Source organism: Micropterus dolomieu, linkage group LG14 (genome assembly GCF_021292245.1).
Source record: "Micropterus dolomieu isolate WLL.071019.BEF.003 ecotype Adirondacks linkage group LG14, ASM2129224v1, whole genome shotgun sequence".
NCBI lineage: Eukaryota > Metazoa > Chordata > Actinopteri > Centrarchiformes > Centrarchidae > Micropterus > Micropterus dolomieu.
In genome coordinates this window covers 18,543,778-18,565,910 of record NC_060163.1, presented here as the reverse complement: position 1 = coordinate 18,565,910, position 22,133 = coordinate 18,543,778, and the positions used below count along the sequence as shown (strand labels likewise).

The 22,133-nt window shown below is 40.4% G+C and overlaps 1 protein-coding gene and 1 long non-coding RNA gene across 7 annotated transcripts in view; one reads left to right on the top strand and one right to left on the bottom strand.

Annotated features, from left to right (window-relative positions):
- Positions 1-21,951, bottom strand: part of entpd1 (ectonucleoside triphosphate diphosphohydrolase 1) — a 23,320-nt gene extending 1,369 nt beyond the window's left edge. The window contains exons 1-9 of one of the 5 annotated variants that reach the window (XM_046067945.1): positions 21,818-21,951; positions 11,736-11,863; positions 11,169-11,286; positions 9,160-9,310; positions 8,675-8,834; positions 7,970-8,173; positions 7,517-7,774; positions 7,151-7,264; positions 6,912-7,049 (exon numbers count right to left, since the gene is read on the bottom strand). In XM_046067945.1, coding sequence (XP_045923901.1) covers positions 6,912-7,049; positions 7,151-7,264; positions 7,517-7,774; positions 7,970-8,173; positions 8,675-8,834; positions 9,160-9,310; positions 11,169-11,286; positions 11,736-11,863; positions 21,818-21,833 — 1,287 coding nt within the window. In that variant the 5' untranslated portion in view covers positions 21,834-21,951. Of the gene's footprint in view, positions 1-6,911; positions 7,050-7,150; positions 7,265-7,516; positions 7,775-7,969; positions 8,174-8,674; positions 8,835-9,159; positions 9,311-11,168; positions 11,287-11,735; positions 13,057-13,077; positions 13,260-13,281; positions 13,627-14,988; positions 16,154-21,817 lie in introns of those variants that run through there. The other 4 variants (XM_046067948.1, XM_046067946.1, XM_046067944.1 and 1 more) reach the window with 4 other exon arrangements.
- Positions 1,509-22,133, top strand: part of LOC123982435 — a 45,981-nt gene continuing 25,356 nt past the window's right edge. The window contains exons 1-2 of one of the 2 annotated variants that reach the window (XR_006827978.1): positions 1,509-1,786; positions 9,224-9,345. This is a non-coding gene — a long non-coding RNA (uncharacterized LOC123982435). The remainder of the gene's footprint in view (positions 1,787-9,223; positions 9,346-22,133) is intronic. The other variant, XR_006827979.1, reaches the window with a different exon arrangement.

Here is a 22,133-nt window from a genome sequence, read left to right as displayed (position 1 = left end):
TTCTGGTCGTCCCAAACGTCTTCCATTTGAGGATTATGGAGGCCACTGTGCTCTTAGGAACCTTAAGTGCAGCAGAAATTTTTTTGTAACCATGGCCAGATCTGTGCCTTGCCACAATTCTGTCTCTGAGCTCTTCAGGCAGTTCCTTTGACCTCATGATTCTCATTTGCTCTGACATGCACTGTGAGCTGTAAGGTCTTATATAGACAGGTGTGTGGCTTTCCTAATCAAGTCCAATCAGTATAATCAAACACAGCTGGACTCAAATGAAGGTGTAGAACCATCTCAAGGATGATCAGAAGAAATAGACAGCACCTGAGTTAAATATGAGTGTCACGGCAAAGGGTCTGAACACTTATGACCATGTGATATTTCAGTTTTTCTTTTTTAATAAATTTGCAAAAATTTCTACATTTCTGTTTTTTTCTATCAAGATGGGGTGCTGAGTGTACATTACTGAGAAATAAAATGAACTTTTTTGATTTTTGGAAAATGGCTGAAATGAAACAAAGAGTGAAAAATTTAAAGGGGTCTGAATACTTTCCGTACCCACTGTATACAAGGGATCACTGAATGTTTTGATAAGTACAAAAATAATTTGCTGTGGCCCTCACAGTCACCAGATCTCAGTCCAAATAAAAACCTATGGAATAACTTGGACCTTCATGTCAGACAGCGCTCTCTACCATTATTATCAAAACACCAATGAAGTAATATATTTTGGAAGAATGGTGTTCTCCGCCCCCCCCCCCCCAATAACAATATACAAAACAAAAACAGGGACTTAATTGCCCGAATAAATGTGTGAATTTAGCTATTTATTCCTCTTTTAAAACTTAGTTTTAAAAGTTATTTTATGAACCCATTACTTACTTGGATATTAATTTTTGTAATTATGTATTTATTGATTGTTTTATGTTTTTTACCCATTTATTGATAGATTAATATAAAAAGTGTACATTTATTATCATTATTTTAAATATTTAATAGTCAAATATTTAAATCATTCTTTTTTTTTTGTCCAATTAGATATCAATGAATAGAAGGCTGAAACCAGTTCAATCTCAAAAACGTTTTGCAACATAAGGGCTTCCAGGGGCGAGTTCAGCGCTGACAAAACGTTGCAAAACGTTTTTTTCAACAGAAACGGTGGTTCCCTGAACACCCTGTTGTGTACACAAGCTCACTGCATTTTCCTGCCGTTTAAACACCGTTGTGTTTACAAACTTGTTGCCGCTGATTGGGTAATACCTGAGACACGCCCACCAAACGGGAGAACACATGGGCGGGTTCAGTCTCAAAACGTTTTGCACCGGTTTGCAACGTTTCGGGGTTGAACGACATGTTTCCATGAACCGGATGGAACGTTCCGCAACAGGCTTTGAGGTAGCCTATGGGCGGGTTCAATCTCAAAACGTTTTGCACCGGTTTGCAACGTTTTCAGATTGAACGGCATGTTTCCTTGAAACGTTGCGCAACGTTCTGCAACGGGCTTCGAGATATGTTTGCTCCTGTTTGGTGGGCGTGTCTCAGGTGTTACCCAATCAGCTGTGTAAAGTTTGTAAGCACAAAGGTGTTAAAAAGGCAGGAAAATGCCATGCGTTTGCGTACACAACAGGGTGTCCAGGGGACCACCGTTTCCGTTGAAAAAAACGTTTTGATACGTTTTGTCTGGTCTGAACTCGCCCCAGGTTGTTCAAGGCACCACCGTTTCCGTAGAAATTTACGTTTTGTTGGGGATGAACTCGGCTCTGATTTCCAGTCGCCATCATGCCTGCCAAACTAGGTAGGCCTGCCCCCTGTGCTGCTTGTCCTTTCACTCCTTGCTGGTGATGTTTTTGGCTCAGCAGGCTGTTTTTCTTCACAATGCTTAGAAGCTATCTTTAATTTAGCTTGAATTATTTGGATTAATTGCTTTCACATTCTCATTGCTGATGCTGTAGGTTATGTTTGCTAACTGTAACTGCTGCTAAATCGTGAATTTGTATTGGTGTGAAACATAATGTAATGTAGCAGATGAGCTCTTGTCTTGTTGTTTGGTTGTAGTTTGGCATATACATTATATGCTTTAATGACCTTTAAGTACTGAAAGTTTTTTCTAAAATAATAATAATAAACTTTGATTGTTAAGCCAGCTCTTGCATGGCATGCAAATAGTTGAATGAGAGGCAAATTGCAAAGCGCTTTTGTCTGCTAAGGTACAGTCCATTTAGTCCATACATTGTATACTTACTGAGTTAGATCTCAGATGAGAAGGGCTTTGCTACTATTCAAGGGAAATTGCAACATGACTGTTTCTTCGCATAGCCTACTACGATGGCGTATTAAGGCCATTGTAGATTGCAAAAATACAGAGCTGCTGGAAGAGGGTAATCTTCTGAAAAAAGACCTTAATCATAAAGCCAGTTGAAAGCATGTGTGACATCTTAGTCATTTATAAATGTTTGCAGTTCTTCCCTAAGATTTTTAAGAAAGTAGCTGATGTGACAGCTGTTATGAAAAAGCAGGGTATGCAGATGTTAATAAACATCTGCATACCCTGCTTTTAAGAGTACAGAACCTTTAATAACACAAGCTACGTCAGCAAAACCGTATTTTCTTGAAATTTGTGACTTTATTTCCCTTTATAAATCAGAATCAACTTGAAACGTGGCGCATGTGAGCCAGCTCCTTGTCGTCCTTTTAAACGGCCATAGTTGCTTAAAAATGGTGAAACGCCCCTCATTATGTACAGGCTGAATGAAGATGACAGAAAAGCTTAAACAAGAAATTTAACCCAGTGTAACAATGATGTTCTTTTTGGTGAGGTTGAAGCAAGAAAGATAATGTTGTTTTATGCGTAAAACACACACACGCAGTGCTTGTGCACCAGAGGAAAGAGGGCACCAGAGCTCAATCCCCTTGATAACCGATCTTCAGGAAGGAGTATCCCTCCTGAGTTGTGATGGTGGTGGAGGGGGTACACATTTGCAAAACGCATTGGATGGGTAGGTAAAAAATGTGGAGAGACTAAACCAAATGCCTTCAGGTTTAAACATTTATTTAGGCTACACAAACGCTCCGCTCACTTAAAGAGGCTGCCAGTGAGAGAGTTAAAAGAAATATGCCTTTTTTTATGTGACATAAGCCGTACAGTGAAAGATTTACTTAATAAATAGTGTTTTTACAAGCAACGCATCACATCAACACGCCGGCGCACAGTGCATCAACATGTGCTAATATACAGGGGTCCCTGTATGTAAGCACTCTCTATGAGCCCCTCCCGGCATCCACGGCTATTCGTTCTATGTATCTTTGTGGGCCCTCCTCACATGAGGGCCCTGTATACTCAGTCCCTTTTTCCCTCCAGTCTTACATCTTTGACATTATATTCAATTCAATTCAATTTTATTTATATAGCGCCAAATCACAACAACAGTTATCAGCGCTTTTCAAAAAAGAGCAGGTCTAGACCGTACTCTGTGATGTTATTTACAGAAGCCCAACAATTCCCACCAAGAGCAGCACTAGGCGACAGAAGCAAGGAAAAAAAAAACTTCCTTTTAAGAGGCAGAAACCTCGAGCAGAACCATGGCTCAGGGTGGGCGGCCATTTGCCTCGACCGGTTGGGGTGAATGGGGGGGAGAGAGAGAGGGAGGGAGAGAGAGAGAGAGGAACAGAGAGAAAAAAAGAGGGATGGAAGGAGAGAGAGGGGAGGGAGGCAGCCTACATAATATACACACAGCGGTACAGACAGTAAAGGTGATGTTGCTATAGACTAAATGAAAAATGGTACAGATATTTATAGTAGTGTTAATGATAATAATCGTAATGTTAATGATTATAATAACAATAGGACTAGTAACAATAGTTGTTGTAGCAGAGGGTGTAGAGCAGGAACACGGGGGCAGCAGGTGACCACTTCTCATATGAAACTATGTACTCGTATTTGCACGAGTGAGGCATCGAAAATGCGATCAATTTAAATGTAATTTGTCCTACTTTTCACATTATTTATGAAAATGAAGTGCACTGCATGCAAGTATTAATTAATACGATTCCCTATTAAACTGTACAATGAATTCGAAGCTTTCGAAACAGATACTCTGTTTGTGTTTATTATCCTAAATCATGGTTCTTTTTGTGTGGCTGCAAATTATCTTACATTTTTAAAGTTTTTTTATTGCGTATTTCAGGGAAAATCAATGAAACAGGTGTTTGTTTATTCAGAAAGGCTTTTATCTGTTTTACCAGTGTACTCATAATATGGATATGATGTTTTATTACCCTATAATACTCGGAGGTAATATTGCAATTTATTTTACACAATCAAACCGTTTCATCCATCTACCATGTGAGTCACCATTTATCATTTCTCCAGTTTATGTGCATTCACATGCCTCAGTTTGCGTGGAGGCCCGCTCAGTCTCCCTTCATGATTGTTTTTTAATAGATCACAACCTTGGCGTGGGAAATAGCGAACGCACGTTTCCAGGCCTTTTTTGTGCGTACACACCATTTATAAATGACACCCCAGGCCTCTATCTAAATGAATGGGGAGAGAGCCTTAACTGCACTTTCAATGGTCACCGGGACATAATAACTGCAAATCTGATTAAAAAAATGCTAGAAAATATGACTTGGCCCCAAAATAAGGTTTAAAAAGTGTTTTTTTTACCCACAGGTTACACTTACGTGGTAGCAGTGACCCAAGCGTAGTAGATCCATACGTCAGTGGGACCACACAATTGGCTTAATATGTTTCTCGGCTACAATATCAAAAGCAGACGATTGGCTTTTTAGTGGGAGGAGTGGAATAACCCCCATCTTTGGCGTTACGGGCCTTCCCTATAGTGTAGTTTTGAGGATTCTTTAAGTGGTGTGTCTCCTTTTAAAACATCTCTGCCTGAGGCTAGCCATAAGGCTGTTTATGAGCTTTAGTTCTGCTATATCTAACTGGCACTTAACTGCCATTTACTATAATGGTCTCAGACTGAACCGAGGAAATGCGTATCAGGTGTCTTGGAATTGTTTGACGTCTGGTAAAATCGCTGTGAAGTTTTGTAGGCTGAGCAAGTCCTTGATAGATTATCTAGTTTTTTGTTCTCCTTTTTGGGCCATGAGTTGTAACCTCACAGTCATGAGTTAACTGGGTGTCGGGGTGCTGCGCCTTTTTACTCATCCACAGCTCTCTCTGTAGCTCAGACAATCCCTTCTACCTGCGTGTGCTAATCCATTCTTTCACCCACATTCTTTGTCTTTATAATTGCTATCTTTATAATAACAAACAACGGCTGTTTCATGTGCAGGATCACTCATTTCCAGTTTCACATGTGTTTTCTTGACAACGTGGTTTGGAGACCTGCGTCGGGGGACAAAGCCGCTGTCAGCTCGTTACCGATCAGTCACATAGTGTGAACTTCAAGACTCCCATCAGATGACGGCAAGTTGTGTGAACGGCAAGACCATCGGCCGACGCTAAAAGTAGTCTACTACTACGAGCCTGTAGTATAACTTGTATAGCACTCGGGTGATGTTTATAAAGCAGCTGTCTGGTTGTTGGTCTGATGTTTGCTGTATGACACACTATGAATTTCCGAAAGGACCAATAAATATCTATCACCTATAAACATGCGCAGCTGATCCCGTTACCGGGGGAAGGTGCGCCGGTGTTGTGCCGAAAAGTGATCGTCCGCTGAAAACTGATTGCAGTCTGCTGGAGCTGTATTGCCCAGTCTCTTCAATCGCTTTCTGGCAAGTGAAATAGCCTACTGCATTTTATGGGTTGTATTGGCCATTTAAAGGTATTTTAACAGGTAAAAAGTACTAGGTGAGCTATAATCTGTCAAATATAAGTCTTCTGAATGAAATCAACTAATTTCAGGGCAGAAATAACCTTTCAGTCAATAACAAAAGGCTTCAATCATTTTCTGGCAAATGAATGAGTTGTATCAGCCATTTAAAGGTATTTTAACAGGTAAAAAAGAGTGGATTGGTTGGTAGGCCTACACAGCAAGTAAAATAATGCAGAGTCGTAAGGATAATAGCAAAATTGGCAGTAAGTCATGTTAATTAGGCTACAGGCCGTTTTCCAAATATAAACAAAGATATTAGACATAGGCCTACCAAACATCACTTTTCGGCGGGCGATCACTTTTCGGCACGACACTGGCGCCAAACAAAAGTACTTCTTAAACGATGCATCAATGAATCGTTGAAATACTAGCTCTGAAAAAACTGAGAGAAACGTGTCCACGCATTTGTTACCTCAAGGCTTGACTACTGTAACTCCGTGCTTTGCGGCTGCTCTAAAAAATCTCTCCAGTTAATACCAAACGCTGCTGCACGCATACTGACAAGCACCAGTAGGAGAGATCATATCACCCCTGTTTTAATAACTTTGCAATGGCTCCCGGTATAATTGAGAATTGATTTTAAAATACTTCTTCTTACATATAAAGCCGTTAATGGTCAGGCACCATCCTATATGAAAGAACTCCTTACACCATACTGCCCCACTAAAACACTGCGCTCCCAAAATGCAGGGCTACTTGTAGTGCCTAGGGTCTCTAGATGTAGAATGGGAGTCAGAGCCTTTAGCCATCAGGCACCTCGGCTGTGGAATCAAACCCCTATCTGGGTTCGGGAAGCAACTAACATTTACATATTTAAAAGTAGGCTAAAAACTGTTCTCTTTAGTTAGGGATGTTTTTTCTATATTAGGGTATTTTATGAATTTTTATAAATTTTAATTGTCTATTTCATTTATTGTATTTATTATTAGTTTTATAATTGTGTGTTTTATTGTTGTTGTTTAATGTGTGTTTCTTATGTGTGATTTGATTTGACTTCGAATACTAAAATCATCTAATTTAAATCAGGTGGGGGTATGACTCCTGGGTGTGTGATATAGGAAACTGTGATCTACTGACCTTTTTGATGAATTTTATGTAGGAGTACATCTCTGAGGTAAAGTTGTATCCTTCTGTCAGCAGGGTGAGGATGTATGTGCCAGAGAAACAGTACTCAGCCAGATACGTCAATTTTGCATCCGGATGCTGCTGTTTTATCTGTTCAAGTAGTTCAAATGCAATGATATCATCAATGTACAGCATAGGCAGGCTGGAGGACATAGGACATGTGTGTTTGTGTGTAACAAATATGCCCCGACCTGATTCCAAGGGGTAGCGCAGTAGCGTGTTAGCGTTTCTTTGACTTTTTCCAGAGATATGGATGTATCAGTCAGATTGAGGAAGTTCATCACAAAATAGTAAGCAGAGAAGGCCTGCAGTGAGAGGGAGAGGGCGATAGGAAGAGATGAGGCAAAAGGAAATTAGTTAGAAAAACATTTCCTGGTAAGCAAGTTATTAAATACTTAGTTCTCATTATGTGTGGCCTTATGTCTCACATACACTACAACTGATAAGTCTGTATGTTGTGTAACTCCCGTGTATTGTTGAACCCTGAAAACAACACAGTGTCTCATGGGCCATTTTTATTTGCTAATAAATAAACACTGACATCTGTGTTACATTACCCCAAATGGCCCCTTTAAAAGAGGCTGGAAGACCCCATTGAAAGAACATTGGCTGTATTTGCAGTGAGTGAAGTCGAAGACACTTTTGACGACTTCCTGGCATTGTTGGAATTTTCCATTCCCTGTGTGATTGAAGGTTGCAGGAGCGTTCTGGGGTTTCCTGTCTGACACACAGGGGCTATCATAGAGAACTGAGTAGTTCTTTGTTGCAGTGTAGCCAGGGTGGAAACAAGGATCTAATATTGTTTCTGGACCTGACTGGGAGAGAGAGCAAGATGGAGAGGTGTAAGAGAGACAGAGACAGGAAGCTAATTAAATTCAAAGTCAGCATCATTGGACATTTCAGCACTTCATGTCTGTCTCAAAGATTATTAAATCTCAAATTGCCTCAGACTAGATTGGATTCAAACAGTCCATTAATGTTAACAGTAAAAAAAAAAAACAGTAGTTTACCCGAGTCTGATGTGCAAGCGTCATACGCAGTGCTTGGTCTTTCCCATAACACAGGAAGCTGTGAGTGTACAGGATATAGTCGTTTCCGTAGAGTCGAAAGTTCACAGAGTTGTTAGGTGACTCTGAACCGTCATAATTATTTGATACAAAGCTAATCTGAGTGGAGGCCCCGCCAAGGTCGAGGGCACCTGTGGTTTCCAAGCCCTGCAGCAGAGAGAGGAGGCGCTAAAGTCAGTGTACAGCTTGAGCACACTGACAAACTTCATTGCTGTTGAATTGCAAAAAAAATTACATGTTATATGAACTTGTTAGGGTTATATGCATTGCACCCCCGTACCTTCTTGAGATATATATTTGTAATCAAACATAATCTAGCTGTAAAGGGACTATTGTGTCTGTCATTCCTGTTATTAGCCTGCGGAGTTACAGATTATGGGCTCTAGACTAGGGTATACATTGAGGGTATAATGAGTCAATACATTCAGTGGAGATGTAGGCTACTTGCCCTCTAACATGCAAAGGAATCACAGAGGGGTTTGCGTTTTTGGTTATGCAAAAGTACTCAATCTAGTTTCTCAATAAGTACCGCTGTAATGTAACAAGTTACTCTTTAATGGCAGTAATCTTGTAATGTAACGCACAGTAAGCACATCTAAAAGTGGACAAACTTGCATGGACATGTATGCATGACAGACACATGCAGACCTGTTTGAGGCGGTCATCCAAGTAGTTGACTGTGACCCAGCCGAAGGCGCCCTCCTCTTGGCCACTAAGTAGTCTCGCTCCCTGAAAGGAGAAGGGGCACCTCTTCAGGGCTTCCTCCACAGCTTGGAACACCTTGCCCGACGCCTCGCTGTTCTCCATACTGCATGCACACACAACATAAATTCATCAGAGTGATTCACATCCATTATTCAAATCAATACAGCAGTCCGTAAATAATAAATATACTGTGTCGTATATAATGGATTTGACAGTAACGTATTTGCTGCACTGGCAGAAAAGTTCATGTGGAGATAAATCACAAAACGGCAGACGGAGAAGGCTACACATAGCAGCACTTCAGCTGCCAGTGCAAACACAATTACAGAGTTAAGGCAGTCACACCAGTATCAGCATGAAAAGGCACGCTTTGTTACTTTTTTGTGAATCTATGTTTTTATGTTTGATTATGGGGTTGTGTTCCGTACTTCAGCAGTCTCATTCCTGCAGTAGCCCCCAGATAAAGAGGGGTCTCTTGATGTCTTTTTCTAGGGACCCACTGCTCGGCCTCATGCATGCATGCTGTCAGAGACTCCCCTGCCTTCTCAGGAGTGGATGCATAGCTGGAGATACCTGGACCTGCAAGTTGAGCAAAATGTCAAGAGGAGGTTGAGGTAATTCAGCCTAAATTTAGTGACCATAAAGAGCCTTGCGTTCAGAGATGCCTGCTCGGAAATTGAAGGTCATATGTACAAATTCATAAACTGTTAAGGAAATTTGCAATATAGAAGAAGGCTTGGTGAAGTGTGCCTGATGTACCTTCCATTAAATATTCTACTTGTTATATTTGAGTTTCCCAGTGGGCAAAATGACATCCAGGGTTATCCCTGATTAGATATCCTGCATGAACGTGCACATCCTCTCTACTTGAGAGTAGGTCCAGGTGCCAAACAGGGCGAGTTAAGAAAATAATGGTGTCAAAAGTTGAATTAGAAACATTTTGGAAAGGTTGGATTGCATTAAGGCCCACACAAGGAGGAACGTAAGAAAGGTATTGTATATGGAGCTTGATCAGTTGCTCCCTGGGATCAGCTCGGATTCACATCTACTATGCACTTGGATTGTTAATAAAATTCACATTGGATTTTAATCTTGAGGAATACAGTGTTTCATTAAGTGTAATTTAACAGTGTGTGTGAGGACAGTCACCCTCCCCCAGGGCTTATTTTGTTTTATCCAGCATGTCCTTTGTCACTATCCAAATCTGCGAAGTCCATATATAGGCCTACCGGTAAGTGTACTGTGGAGTTTTTTGTTTTCTCAAAAATGTCTTCAACTTTAATCTCAGAAATTTTTTGTGTTTCTCTGAATATTATCCCCCTCCCCCGGCTCATATATTTTATCTAACGGCCCTACGACGCCATCAAAGATAAAACGTTGCAGTTTTATGCAGTGCTTCTTAGAGAACCATGTTGATCCTTTTGTCTCTGATAATCTGCTGTGTTTTACTTTAATTTTGATAACCCATGTAAATTACATGAACAGGAAGGCCAGCACACACACCAGCTGATACTGCTATGATAAAAAGCAGTAGTTAAATCAACTTACAGAAGAGAAGCTAATGGCAGGAGTCAGTTTGACAGACTTCTCTCTGTCTATCTATGTTTATTTAAAAGTGCTTTAATAATCCAGCAAGAACAATTGCATAAGAGACAGACACATTTGTATTTTCATACATTCTCTTGCAGAGGGTTGGATGAGCAGGTGGCTGCTTTTCTTTGTTTTATATCATTGTAATTAATCAGTTTTGGACTGGTTGGTCAGACTTAACATAGACATTTGAAGATCAAGGTTTTAGGAAATTGTGATGGGCATTTTTCACCTTTTGCATTTTAAAGACTAAGGAATCAGTTAGTAAATCCAGAAAATTTGAACTGTTCATAAAAAATGGTTTCCTGATTAAAGGGATAGTTCAGGATTTTTGAAGTGGGGCTGTATGAGAAACAGAGAGTTGTACCAGCACAGATGCTCAATTTAGAATATTATTTTCAGCTCTTTACTTCGTCATCAGACAGACCCTTTCCTTTGGAAATACATTTTCTCAACCGTAGAACTTCATTGTTCCTACACATAAGTGCAATTTATACAAAATAGATGTCTGAAAGCAAAGTAAGCACTTGACATGAAACTTCCTCAGCTGCCTGAGAAGGCAAAATCTTTGCTGGGACTTTTTGATGATGTGGCTGGTGTTGATACTCCAGAGTGTTACTGATGTAGGCGCTGAAGAATTTAAAGGAGTCTGTCAGGGTTATGGGTGATATTCATGCCTTCAGGCCTTGATGTTTGTCCTCCTATTATTATAAAGTATATTTTATTAGATAAGATAAAGTTCATTGTTGTTCATTGTTCAATTTGCATATTTATCAGTTAGTGGTTGTACATGTGAATGTGAGGGTTAAGTGTGTGTATGTGATGCATTGTGCAGTAGACTGCATACCTTTGACTTTGCACGAATGTATCTGTTCAACTCTTCCTGTGTTGTTATCCTTCTCCGCTGGCCACTCATAGATATAGAGAGCTGTGTGGGAGGAACCGGCATCCAGCACAATCCCATACTGGAGTAGAGACAGAAGGAGGAATTCCTGTTCAGTGCTCAGTGAGATTAACTCTGGATGAGTTCCATCTAGATATACCTTTTAAACATTCGTTGTGATGAGTGCATAGCCCTCAGACAAACTTCCCTGAACAAACGGCAGTATATTTATCTGTGCAAAAATCTTGTGCTGAAAATTATTTGTAAAACCGCACCCCAGGTGCTGTAATGAATAATTCCTGTAAAACTCAATCTGGGGTTTTTTCACAAAAAGGAGTAGTGATTTTAATATTCTTATCATCCACTGGCCTTATTTGGTAGTGGATTTCTACAACCAGCTGTACAGGTTGACATCATATTTACAAGAGAGCATATTTGGCTTGTGGACATTGGACAGATATCCTACTGTATTGCAGTGGGCTCACACACAGGGAACAGGCTACAACATTTTAGTATTTTCCTCTGCCATACCTTGTACTTTTGGGGGAGGGGCCTGTTCTGCAAAACTGCTACCGTCACCAAGGCAACAATCGCTATGACGCCAATCACAGTGATGATGATGGTCACAGGCATGTGCCAGGGGTTCTTCTCTTTCATCTCTGGGAGCGGGGGCAGGACAGCCAGACAGACAGGAAAGAGAAGCGAGAGGGTTGCCGGGGTAGAAAGGGGAAGATGTGGACACATTGGAAAGAGGAAGGGAGTGTGTTAGCCAGTCTTGCTTCCAGATGTGAGTGATCTCACAGTATGTGTGTTTGTATGTACGAGAGAGAGTCTCCTCCGGGGTTGTTGGAGAGTATTTAATTGTGTTGTTTTGTAACCAAGGACTACAGATGGATTACTGATTTGGTGTGTCTGAACTCACGCCAGGCTGGTAATTGATTCAAGGCGGCTATTATTTAAGCCAGTGGTTCTCAAAGTGGGGTCTGGGGATCCCCAGCAAAAAGGGGCATCCTTTTTTTTTGTTTTTCCATAAGTAGCACAGGGAAAGAATGTCTGACTATTTTGGTCATGGTTTTCATATACTTTCTGTAATAAAACATGTAAAAGCAAAAATCCTATCAGATGGGGGACCCTGGGACAAAATCTTATCAAATGGGGGTCCTTGTGGTAATTAGTAAATTAGTTTAGGGGTCCCCGATGTGAAAAAGTTTGAGAACCACTGATTTAAGCCACAGCATGTTTGAAAGGGTATTCCACCTAAGTACTTAACTAATGCTGAAAGATCAACAAGATTGCTCCTTTGGAAGATGATTAAAAGAAAACACTTCAGACAGTCATTAATGTGGCTGAAGTGCTTTTACAAAACATTGGCTTCAATCAGAAAGATAACTTGTCTATTACAGTATGTAATACAGTGTTATTATGATTAAAGCTATAGCAATGAGTCAGTGTTAGCTGACAGTCATTAATTACAAGTATTATTTTAATCTTGGGAAAAAATAAATATAGGGTCGCTGTGTCTGCTGTTGCTTTGTTTGGTTCCCATTCCTTCCTAAGTACTCATTGATTTTCCGCTGTTTTCTAATGGGATTTGATGCATGCGCGCACACAGATGCTATTGTGGATAATATGCATTTACTATAGTTTATACAGGGACAATAATAGAGTATTCAGAGCCTGCTCTGTATTCACAAGGTGATAGCACAGAGTGATGAACAAGATTCCAGCCTGAATTTTTAAGTACACGCACTTGCAGGCACACATCAGACACACATAAGGTTGTTTGATTATTAGCAGGGTAAGTAAACTGACCGGCACTATCTAGGCTGCACATGACAGCTGGCATACACACATAAACATTGTAGAAACTGACCCGACTGTAAAGTACAGTTCATATTTCATGAGGACATAGAAAGACACACAGCTGCTTTTGTGCGGCTCTTCATCAGCAGGACCTGCAGCAGTGATAGTAAACTAGACCTTTGTCTACTGTGGGAAAACACACAAAGACTGAAACTTACTGCACATCAAAGCATTGAGCCAATGGTGAACAGAGAGAGCGGAAGAGAGTACTTACCTCTGTTGTCTACTTCAATGAACTTACCAATGACGAGGGGGGAGGGGGAGAGACAGAGAGAGAGAGTGAGAGAGAGAGAGGGGAGAGAAAAAGGAAGTGGATAGGAGAGGAAAATATGGGGAGGACAGGAAGAGGAGAAATGGACAGGGGGAGGTAGCAGGGTGATAAGATGAAGAGAGGTTTTTCCGTCGTGGCCAGACAGAGGATTAGAATAGAGCTGTGTGTGTGTGTGTGTGTGTGTGTGTGTTTTTTTTTTTCCCTGGTGGAGCTGCTCTGAAGCACTGAGTTTGGCATTTCCTCCCCAAGCCGGGGCAGCATAGCCGGTCACTATGGAGACACAGCTAAAGTGTGTTTGTGCGTGTGTTAGTGAGCATGTGAACCCCTTAAAAGGGTCTCTCTCTCTCTCTCTCTCTCTCTCTCTCTCTCTCTCTCTCTCTCTCTCTCTCCACCCCCCAACCCCCCTCTGTGAACTAATGAGTTACTCACCACAGTCTCTCTCTCTCTCTCTCTCTCTCTCTGTCTCTCTCTCTCTCTTTTCTGTGGGATGTGTAGAAGTGAGGGGAAGTGGGGACTCCCTTGTTTAGTTGATTTTTATTACTGGCAGGCTGTGATGTCATCTCCGTGACAGATTGGAATCCCCTGCTTTTCTCTGAGGCTGTGTGTGCGTCTGTATGAATGGGGGTTGCTGTTTGGGTCTGTGTATGTGTGTGTGTTTGCAGACCCAAAACACTGACTTGCATGCAAATGTGTTGACCCATTCTGTTAATTCCTTTTCTTGCCACAAAAATGCAGATACATGAACACACATATTTAAACATTCACAAGAGTCAACATTATATAGATATCACTTATCAATCCCTAACCTTCCTCCCTGGTGAGGGCTGTGTGACTCAAAGCCTCCCACACTGAGGAAACAAAACACACACACACACAGCCATCACAAAGTATCCTGTAATTGTTTGACTAGGGCAGTTTGAAGCAAACAGCCAAAGTTCATGCCTATTTTTATTCTTTTAAAGCATGACCTCCAGAGCTGTCTAAACTCGATAAAGTCTTACACTAGTTTACACTAATTTATTTATTTACTGTGAATTCTGTAAATGAGCATAGTTTTTGTCACCCAGCTAAAATCTGTGATGTCACCATTAGGTTTCTGAATGTCCTTTATGGATTTTGGTTTACAGCTTGTCTTCAACTTTGTTACCACTTGATGGACAACAGTTACGTGAAAAGGGCAAAAGTTGTCACACTTGCAATAAAGATAGTCTAGGTGTTTTAGTTACTGTGTAGGTGGGATGCAGTGTGTTATCTGAAATGATGAAGCTTCTACACTTCTACACAACAAATTTCCTGCAGGAAAAACTGTCAACATACTTTGCACATGTTTTGAAAGGTTTCAGACCAATTTAAATGCTCAAGTTTGGAGTAAAACTAAAAAAGTTCCATTCACTGAATGAAAACTGTGAAATGTGGTTAAAAGGTTTGATGTAGCCATAGACTGTATATAAGAGGATGTATGCATATGGCAGCATGAAAGCTTCTTCCTCGTCTATCTCCGCCGACAGAGATTAGCAGGCAGGCGAGAACGCGAACATGTGAGTGTCGCGTAGTGCCCAGAGAACCTGATATGGAGAGGGCAGAGAACAGTAGCGGCAGCTTGTGAGAAGTGCCGGTATGCGAGAAAGAGTAAAATGTAATACTGCGTACCGATGAGTACCGGTCCACTTCAAGCACTGCACACAGGTGATCCAGTTTGAAGACCCTGCTGGCTCTCTAGCTGTAATGTCCAAAGAGGTACCAGTTGTCCTTTCATACATACAGCACACAACAGGATTTTGTTGTCAGCCTAGTGGAAATACTCTGGTTAATGCGAGGGGTGTAGAGTCATCTCTCCCTTTAGCACTCGTTTCGTAGGGCAGCATCGCAGCGTAAGGCGCAGTAAAACCAACACAGACAGCTGGTTTATAAATCTGTGGATGGGAGGAGAGGTGACTGCTGGAATTCAAAGGCACCAGATTATTTTTTTTTTGTTGCATGTTCCAATAACGAGCTGGGACTGTTACTGACTATAACACGGAAGTTAAGCGACTGAAGTGGCGGAAAACAGACTCGGAGTCGTGGCAAAGTAAACGGCGACAGTCCGGTACAGTCCCCTCCAAAAGTATTGGAACGGTAAGGCAATTTCCTTTGTTCTTTTGTTTTTTACTGAAGACATTTGTTAAGATCATTTAAGTATGAGACAAGAGTTCAGAATTTCAACTTTTATTTCCTGGTATTCACATCTAGATGTGTTAAACAACTCAGGACATACCATCCTTTGTTTGAACCCACCCATTTTTCAACTGAGCAAAAGCCAGTGCACCTGTAACACAGACCTTGGATCCCCCTTTGGCTCCCCTCTAAACGAAAAGTCTACAATAATCATAGTAATATATCTTCCTTGCGATGATATGACACTGATGCAAAAGGCGGAACAAATGTGTCTCAACTAGTTGGATCCTTTAGGACGTTACACCGCCACTGTCCGGTGTCGTGCAAAGGTAGTTATCCCCTGGTACAAAGTGTTCCGCCTGCCGCGGGGAAATAACGTTGATCACTGAGTCATCCATGTTACTGTTTGGAAGCTAGATCCAGACAGGCTGTCACCTTTTTCAAGTAAGCTGCTCTTACAAATATCTACGCCATCAATACTGTAAAATCAAAATCACTGTTTTAACGCAATTCTCGCCTCAACGGTAATCTACTTGACTTGAAACGTACATTAAACTGAATGCAGCATTGTAGACAATATTTTGTCCTTGTTATCCATGTTTTCATTGCATGGATAGTTTTTGTATATTGGTAGAAATTGTTCTCAGTCCCCCTTCTTAAAGGGTAAATTATTATCACAACAATTTAATAGTGCATTGCATTTAAACAGCACAATTTCATACACAAAAAGCAATAACAGTAGCCTACTGGTCCTGCCAGGCTGGACATGCAGTCTGTCAAAATATGTATTCCCATCCATAATGCACAGATGATGGCCTTCTATCAAGTATTAAATTTTGTGTATACTTCACATCATGACTACTAACAGGGGTGAATATTGAGAAGTTTATTTTTCCTAGCAAAAGTTATTGTGGGACACAAAATACAAACTGGGATCCAGAGAGTGGCTTGTACACTAGAGCTTATACTGTTCATTAAGCCTTACAAAGAAGTGTTGCATCAAAGAATTTACTGTAACTTGAGGTGAAGTTCACAGGAATGTTGTTTTGTTGAATAATGTAATTTAATAAAACTATAACTAAGGTACTGAAAAGATCCTGTTACTGAAACATACTAAAACATTACATTATACTAAACAAGACATTTTGAAAGCTTGAACATTACCTTTGTCTCTTTTGTCCCGGATTGAATGTGCCCCTCTGACAAAACAACAAATTAACAAAATATAGGACACAAACAGCTTCTATATTGAGCTAGCAACATTTGTGTTGGCTATCAAAGGCTCATGCAGTGAAGATCTTAATGGAGGTCAAAGCCACCAAGCCCGACTGCATTACTGTCTGAGCTACATCATACAAGGCAAGCATCTTTCTTCAGCGTGATTATGGGATTCATCAAACATTTCCTCGAATGCGTGCAGCCACAATGAAGCAAGAATCAAACCACATGTGATTTCCACATGTTGTTTTACAATGTCTTCGCATGCCTTGATTTATACTGTCGTTAGTTGTTTGACTGGCTCATCTAAAATGTATGTGAACATCTGTGGTATGTCGGCTAGTGAAGTAAACAACCAGCCTTGTCATTTAAGAGTGACTCCATTAATGACAGCTGGCTTCAATTACAACTCCTGCTTTATTGTAGTACAAATCAAAGTCTGTGAGGGAAGTGGTTACACAGCTGTGAAGTTGCCCTAGACTGAACCTCACCCTTCCTTCCAGTTAAATTGACAAGTGTTTAGAAAGAGAGCTCATAAACGAAGTTCTTCTTTAATTTGCTTTCAGAGCAAAGTCGGGAAAGACTGTTAACATTATGTGTAATCATTTACTCATGACGATGCTGTTGGCTGCCAACTAAACAGATACAGACACAGTCACAAATACATGTTGAGGCAGAAAATAGGGCTTACCTGAGTAGCAAATTAAGTGTATGAGATCATAGAGGAACTCTCTTGAAACATCAACACAGACGGAAACACAGGCTTTTAGGCCACACAAACACACAGGTTTGTATGTTTGTACTTGTGAGGAAATGTATACATTCCCTAATGATCACAACTAAATGCTGTACTACAACCACTATCCCAAACCTAGTCTAATTTTAACCCTGAAATGAAGTCTTAGCCAGCAAGCAGCCATGTAAATAAACGAGGACCTACCAAATTGCTGTAACTATCCCAATCTGTCTTTAGCACACCCATTTAAGCCTAGACAAGTGCACACACAAACACACACAATGTCTTATTCAAAGGCACACACATTTGCAGAAAAGGAGAGCATGGGGAAATACAAGTGGGAAAACATAACATCTGCTATCACTCGGTAAATCTCTCTGGGACATTTTTAAAGGTAAAATGCAAATATTTAAATAAAGCATAAGTACATGGTTGAATTAACTTTAACTTGTCAGGAGGCAGGAAGGTAAAAAAGGCAGTGTGGAGGGAGACTTGACATTTAAAATTAACTTCTTATGCCTGCAGTATAAATGAGGTATTTAGAACTTTTTCACATCAGGGCCTCTAAACTAACACAAATTACCCCACGGACCCCCATTTGATAAGACTTTTGCTTTTAGATGTTTTATTACAGAAAGTGTAAAACCCATGACCAAAATAGTCAGACAGTCCGTCACGGTGCTACTTATGGATGTAATTATGACGAAAATAAAGTATTCGTCTTTTTGCTGGGTACCCCCTGTTATTTTGCAAAAACAGGGTGGAATGAAAGTGTTTTTTTACAACTTTAAAAGTACAGTTATAAGTAGCCATACAAACACAGACCCACACATACATAAAGGCCTAGATACACACCTTATAGCTTGGCCTAACATGCCATCCTCACACGAAGAAGCATACAACATTGGAGTTTGTATTAACAATGGGATGAAGTCCAGGTCTGTGTTTCATATTTTATGACATGACTGCGTCTCCACCCCTGTTGATCTAAAACGTATGGTATCACAAATCTCCAGTGATAAAGAGCTACAAAAGCAAAAGAGAAGAAGAGAAAGAGGAAGGAGGAGGGTGTTTGAATCAGCAGATACTAAGAGTGATGAGTCAAAAAGTGACACAGTAGGGCAATGACTGTGGTTTCATAATGACGGTAAGACGAGACAACACGTCCCTGTAAGGCTGGTCTGAAATTTGTTGTGCTGCGCTGGTGGTTAGGCTCTAACAAGTCACAAGTCATGAACATTACAGAGGTAATACATGTGTACAACTCGCCTGACGTCAGTGCTGAAACTAGTGTTTAAATCCTTTTGTGTAAAAGTAGCAATACCACAGTGGAAAGAATACTCAATTACAAAGGTAAAGTCTTGCATTACATTTTTAGTGAATACATATAAATGAGTACCAGCTGTAAAATGTGACCCAATGTTAAAGTACTCATTGTTCCAGATCTGGCTTTACATGCTTTAAGCACAGTTTAAAAAGGAAAGGAGGGGCATGGTTAGGCTCACATGTACTAAGGCTGAGTCCTTACTGCAGCGGCCCGGGCTCAAATCAGACCTGTGGTCCTTTGCTGCGTGTCTCCCCCCATCTCTCTCTCCCTGGTTTTGTACTTCTATCCACTATTCTTTCTAATAAAAGTGGCCGAAAAAATATTTTTCTAAAACAAACACAAAGGAAAGGAAAGATGAATGGACAGAAGCAAGAATGGAGAGATAGAATATATATGGAAAGATAGGACGACAAAATTGGAGATGGAATATTAGAAATGCAAACTAATTAGAAACTACAGCCATCAATTATAGTGGAAGAACAATTAATGAAGAAGTGCAATGAAACTTCAAAAATCTTAAAACAGAAATAGTACCTCAAAATTGTACTCAATAATGTCTACTGAGTTGCCTATATGCTCAAACCTGGAGGCATGATCTATTGCACAATACCTCCCCAAAAAAATGAAGACATAATCTTTTGAATAAAAAGCACTTTACAATGATGGATATGAAGTGCAGACTGTATATGATGCATTGAATATTTGTTGATAATTATGTACTTCAAAGTAAATGGATTTTCTTCTCAGCTTAACACATATGCATATAAACCCACGTAAATCATTTTCTCGCCTATCCTAATGGGTAAACGCATCCAACATTCCCACCCACAATCACACACATTGTGCTTCTGAACCCAGTGTCCTTTAGTTCGTATACTTTATAAATACTCTTATTCAGGCTATTGTGAAACGGCGTCGTCTGCCGCTTCCTGTAACGAGGGAACCTCTGGGATCGTCATATGGTGAAAAAAGAGAGGAAGCATCTCTGCCACCCACAGGGAAGTGGTCTGTTCTTACTGGTGTTCAGTCTGACCTTGCCTACAGGACACACTGACATTAACCCTTGGCTGGACTTGTCTCCCCTGACATTAAGCAGAGAAAAAAAAGCCATTGCAAAATCATTCTAAACCTTCGCCTTCCCTAGCATCCCTGGTTGGAGTGAAATCATAGCCACAAATCGATTATTATTCCAACAATAGTGACTTGGTATTCATTTTGATCTACATAGAGAGCCAGTTACTTTATCATGACACTGTAGATATAAAAAGTCCATGCACAAATGTGGCTTTTTGTCCAAACATTGTTGAAAGCTAAATGGCCAAAAATAAACCCTGTTATGATATTGTGAGATTTAAGGGTCCCCTAGTGGCATCTAGCCATGCAGATAGCTTTGGTTTAATTTATCCAGGTTTTGAAATGTCTACTTCATTTCAATACGCGGAGGCAACGATGAACGGTTTGTGGTGCTTCCAGCATTTAAATTTACTTTACAAAAATCCATAGTAAAGGTGGAAGCCTAATACTTAATTAGGATTAGATTTATAGAGACTGTATAGATTTTTGAGACTTTCCAAACATTCTTGAATTCACTGATAACTAAGCAGTGTAAAACAACCCATATGGGTGATATTTGGATCCGCTGACATTAAAGTGTATGACAAGTGTAGTCTACAAAGTGTATAAAGTGTAGTGACAAATAAGTGTGTGATAAAAAAAGCATAGTTTTACTTTAATTTCTCCAGGTTTCTCTGAGACTTCTGCTTCCACAGCAAGTGGAGGTGAATTAAATTTGTGGCACTCACAGCATTGAAAACCCCTTTAAAAAAAATTCCATCATAAAAGCTATACACAATGTCTGAGCATTGTTTCTGGACATAAAAACAGAATTTTCATTTTAATTACTTTTTGTAATTTGGGTGATCAGGCCCTTCCAATCTAGATGGTGAGCAATGAGCCTCATCTTGGTAGTTTAGATAAGCTATCAGCCACTTAACATAAGCAAATGGGACTCGTGTATACATGTTTGGGATTGTTTAAACATTCTTGAATTCACTTGATACCTAAATAGCATAAAACAACCCTGTTCTTAGATACAAACAATATTGGGCTGAGTTGATATTAAAGGGTCTAGTCACCCCAAATTACAAACAAACAAAATGCAGTTTAGGTTTAATTTCTCCAGTTTCCTCTGAGATTTGTGTTTTCACACCCATTAGTGGAGGTAAATGGAATTTCATATGTGGAGCTCACAGCATTATTCCAGAGTAAAAGGGATATCCACAGTATCTGGGAGTTGTTTCTGGAAATACACAATATAGTTTAAAGGACCACAAATGGAATTCCATATATAAAACATACATCTTAAAACCTCAGCACATAAAATGAAAACTATCTGCATGACATACAATTTATTTATTTATTTTTGTAATTTGGGTGACCTGATCCTTTAAGGTACACAAGGTTCTTTTGGATTTATACTGAGAATGAATTATGATTGCTGAAACAATAATTAGCTAATTGCTCTTTTGACCCATTCGAACGTCAGTACAAATATTGGATCATACATCAGACATATTAATAATCAATCTTTAACTATCAAATGCTTGCAAATATTCAGATAACATTGCGTAGTTACTCTGAGTCACATGCACTTTGCCTGATAAAACGCTATAAACCTCTCATTATAAGATTGCCCCTGTGCAAATGTGTCACTGTGTTCATCCTCAGCGACACAATCACACGGACCCTAAACCCTGCCACTGAGTCCCACATACAAGACACACACACGTGGGCACACACACAGAGGCACCTGCTTATGCCGCTCATATGCACACTCAACACATGTTGAGGAAAAGTCGCATACCTGCCCCACACTGCTACACAGCTGCTACATTCAGGGAAGCAAGTCAGACAGTTGGAAGAGAACACACACTCACCTGATACATTTACTGTACGTACTTCTGGTACATCCTACTGCTGGATACACTGCGTGATCAGGTTTCCTACTGTGTGTGTTTGTGTGTCAGTCATAGCAGTACACCTACCTCTTTGTGCAGACATGGGTTCCTTCTCAGCAGCAACACAATGCTCTTTCTATTCTTTGCCCCTCTCTCTCTCCTCTCTGTCTCCCCCCCTCTCTCTCTCGGTGTCTCTGGCCCTCTCTCTTCCACTCTCTCTCTTTCACTGGTAACACAGCTCTCTGCTCAGTCTAACGTTTCTCAGCGCCTCCTTTCACATACACTGGCTTTATTAGGAGAAGCAGAGTTTCCCTCCTCCCTCCTGCTCAGCCCACTCCCCTCCTTCCAAGGCGCCTTTAGCTTTTCCTTCTGTTTACCACTTTCTCTTCCTCTCTGACTCTCT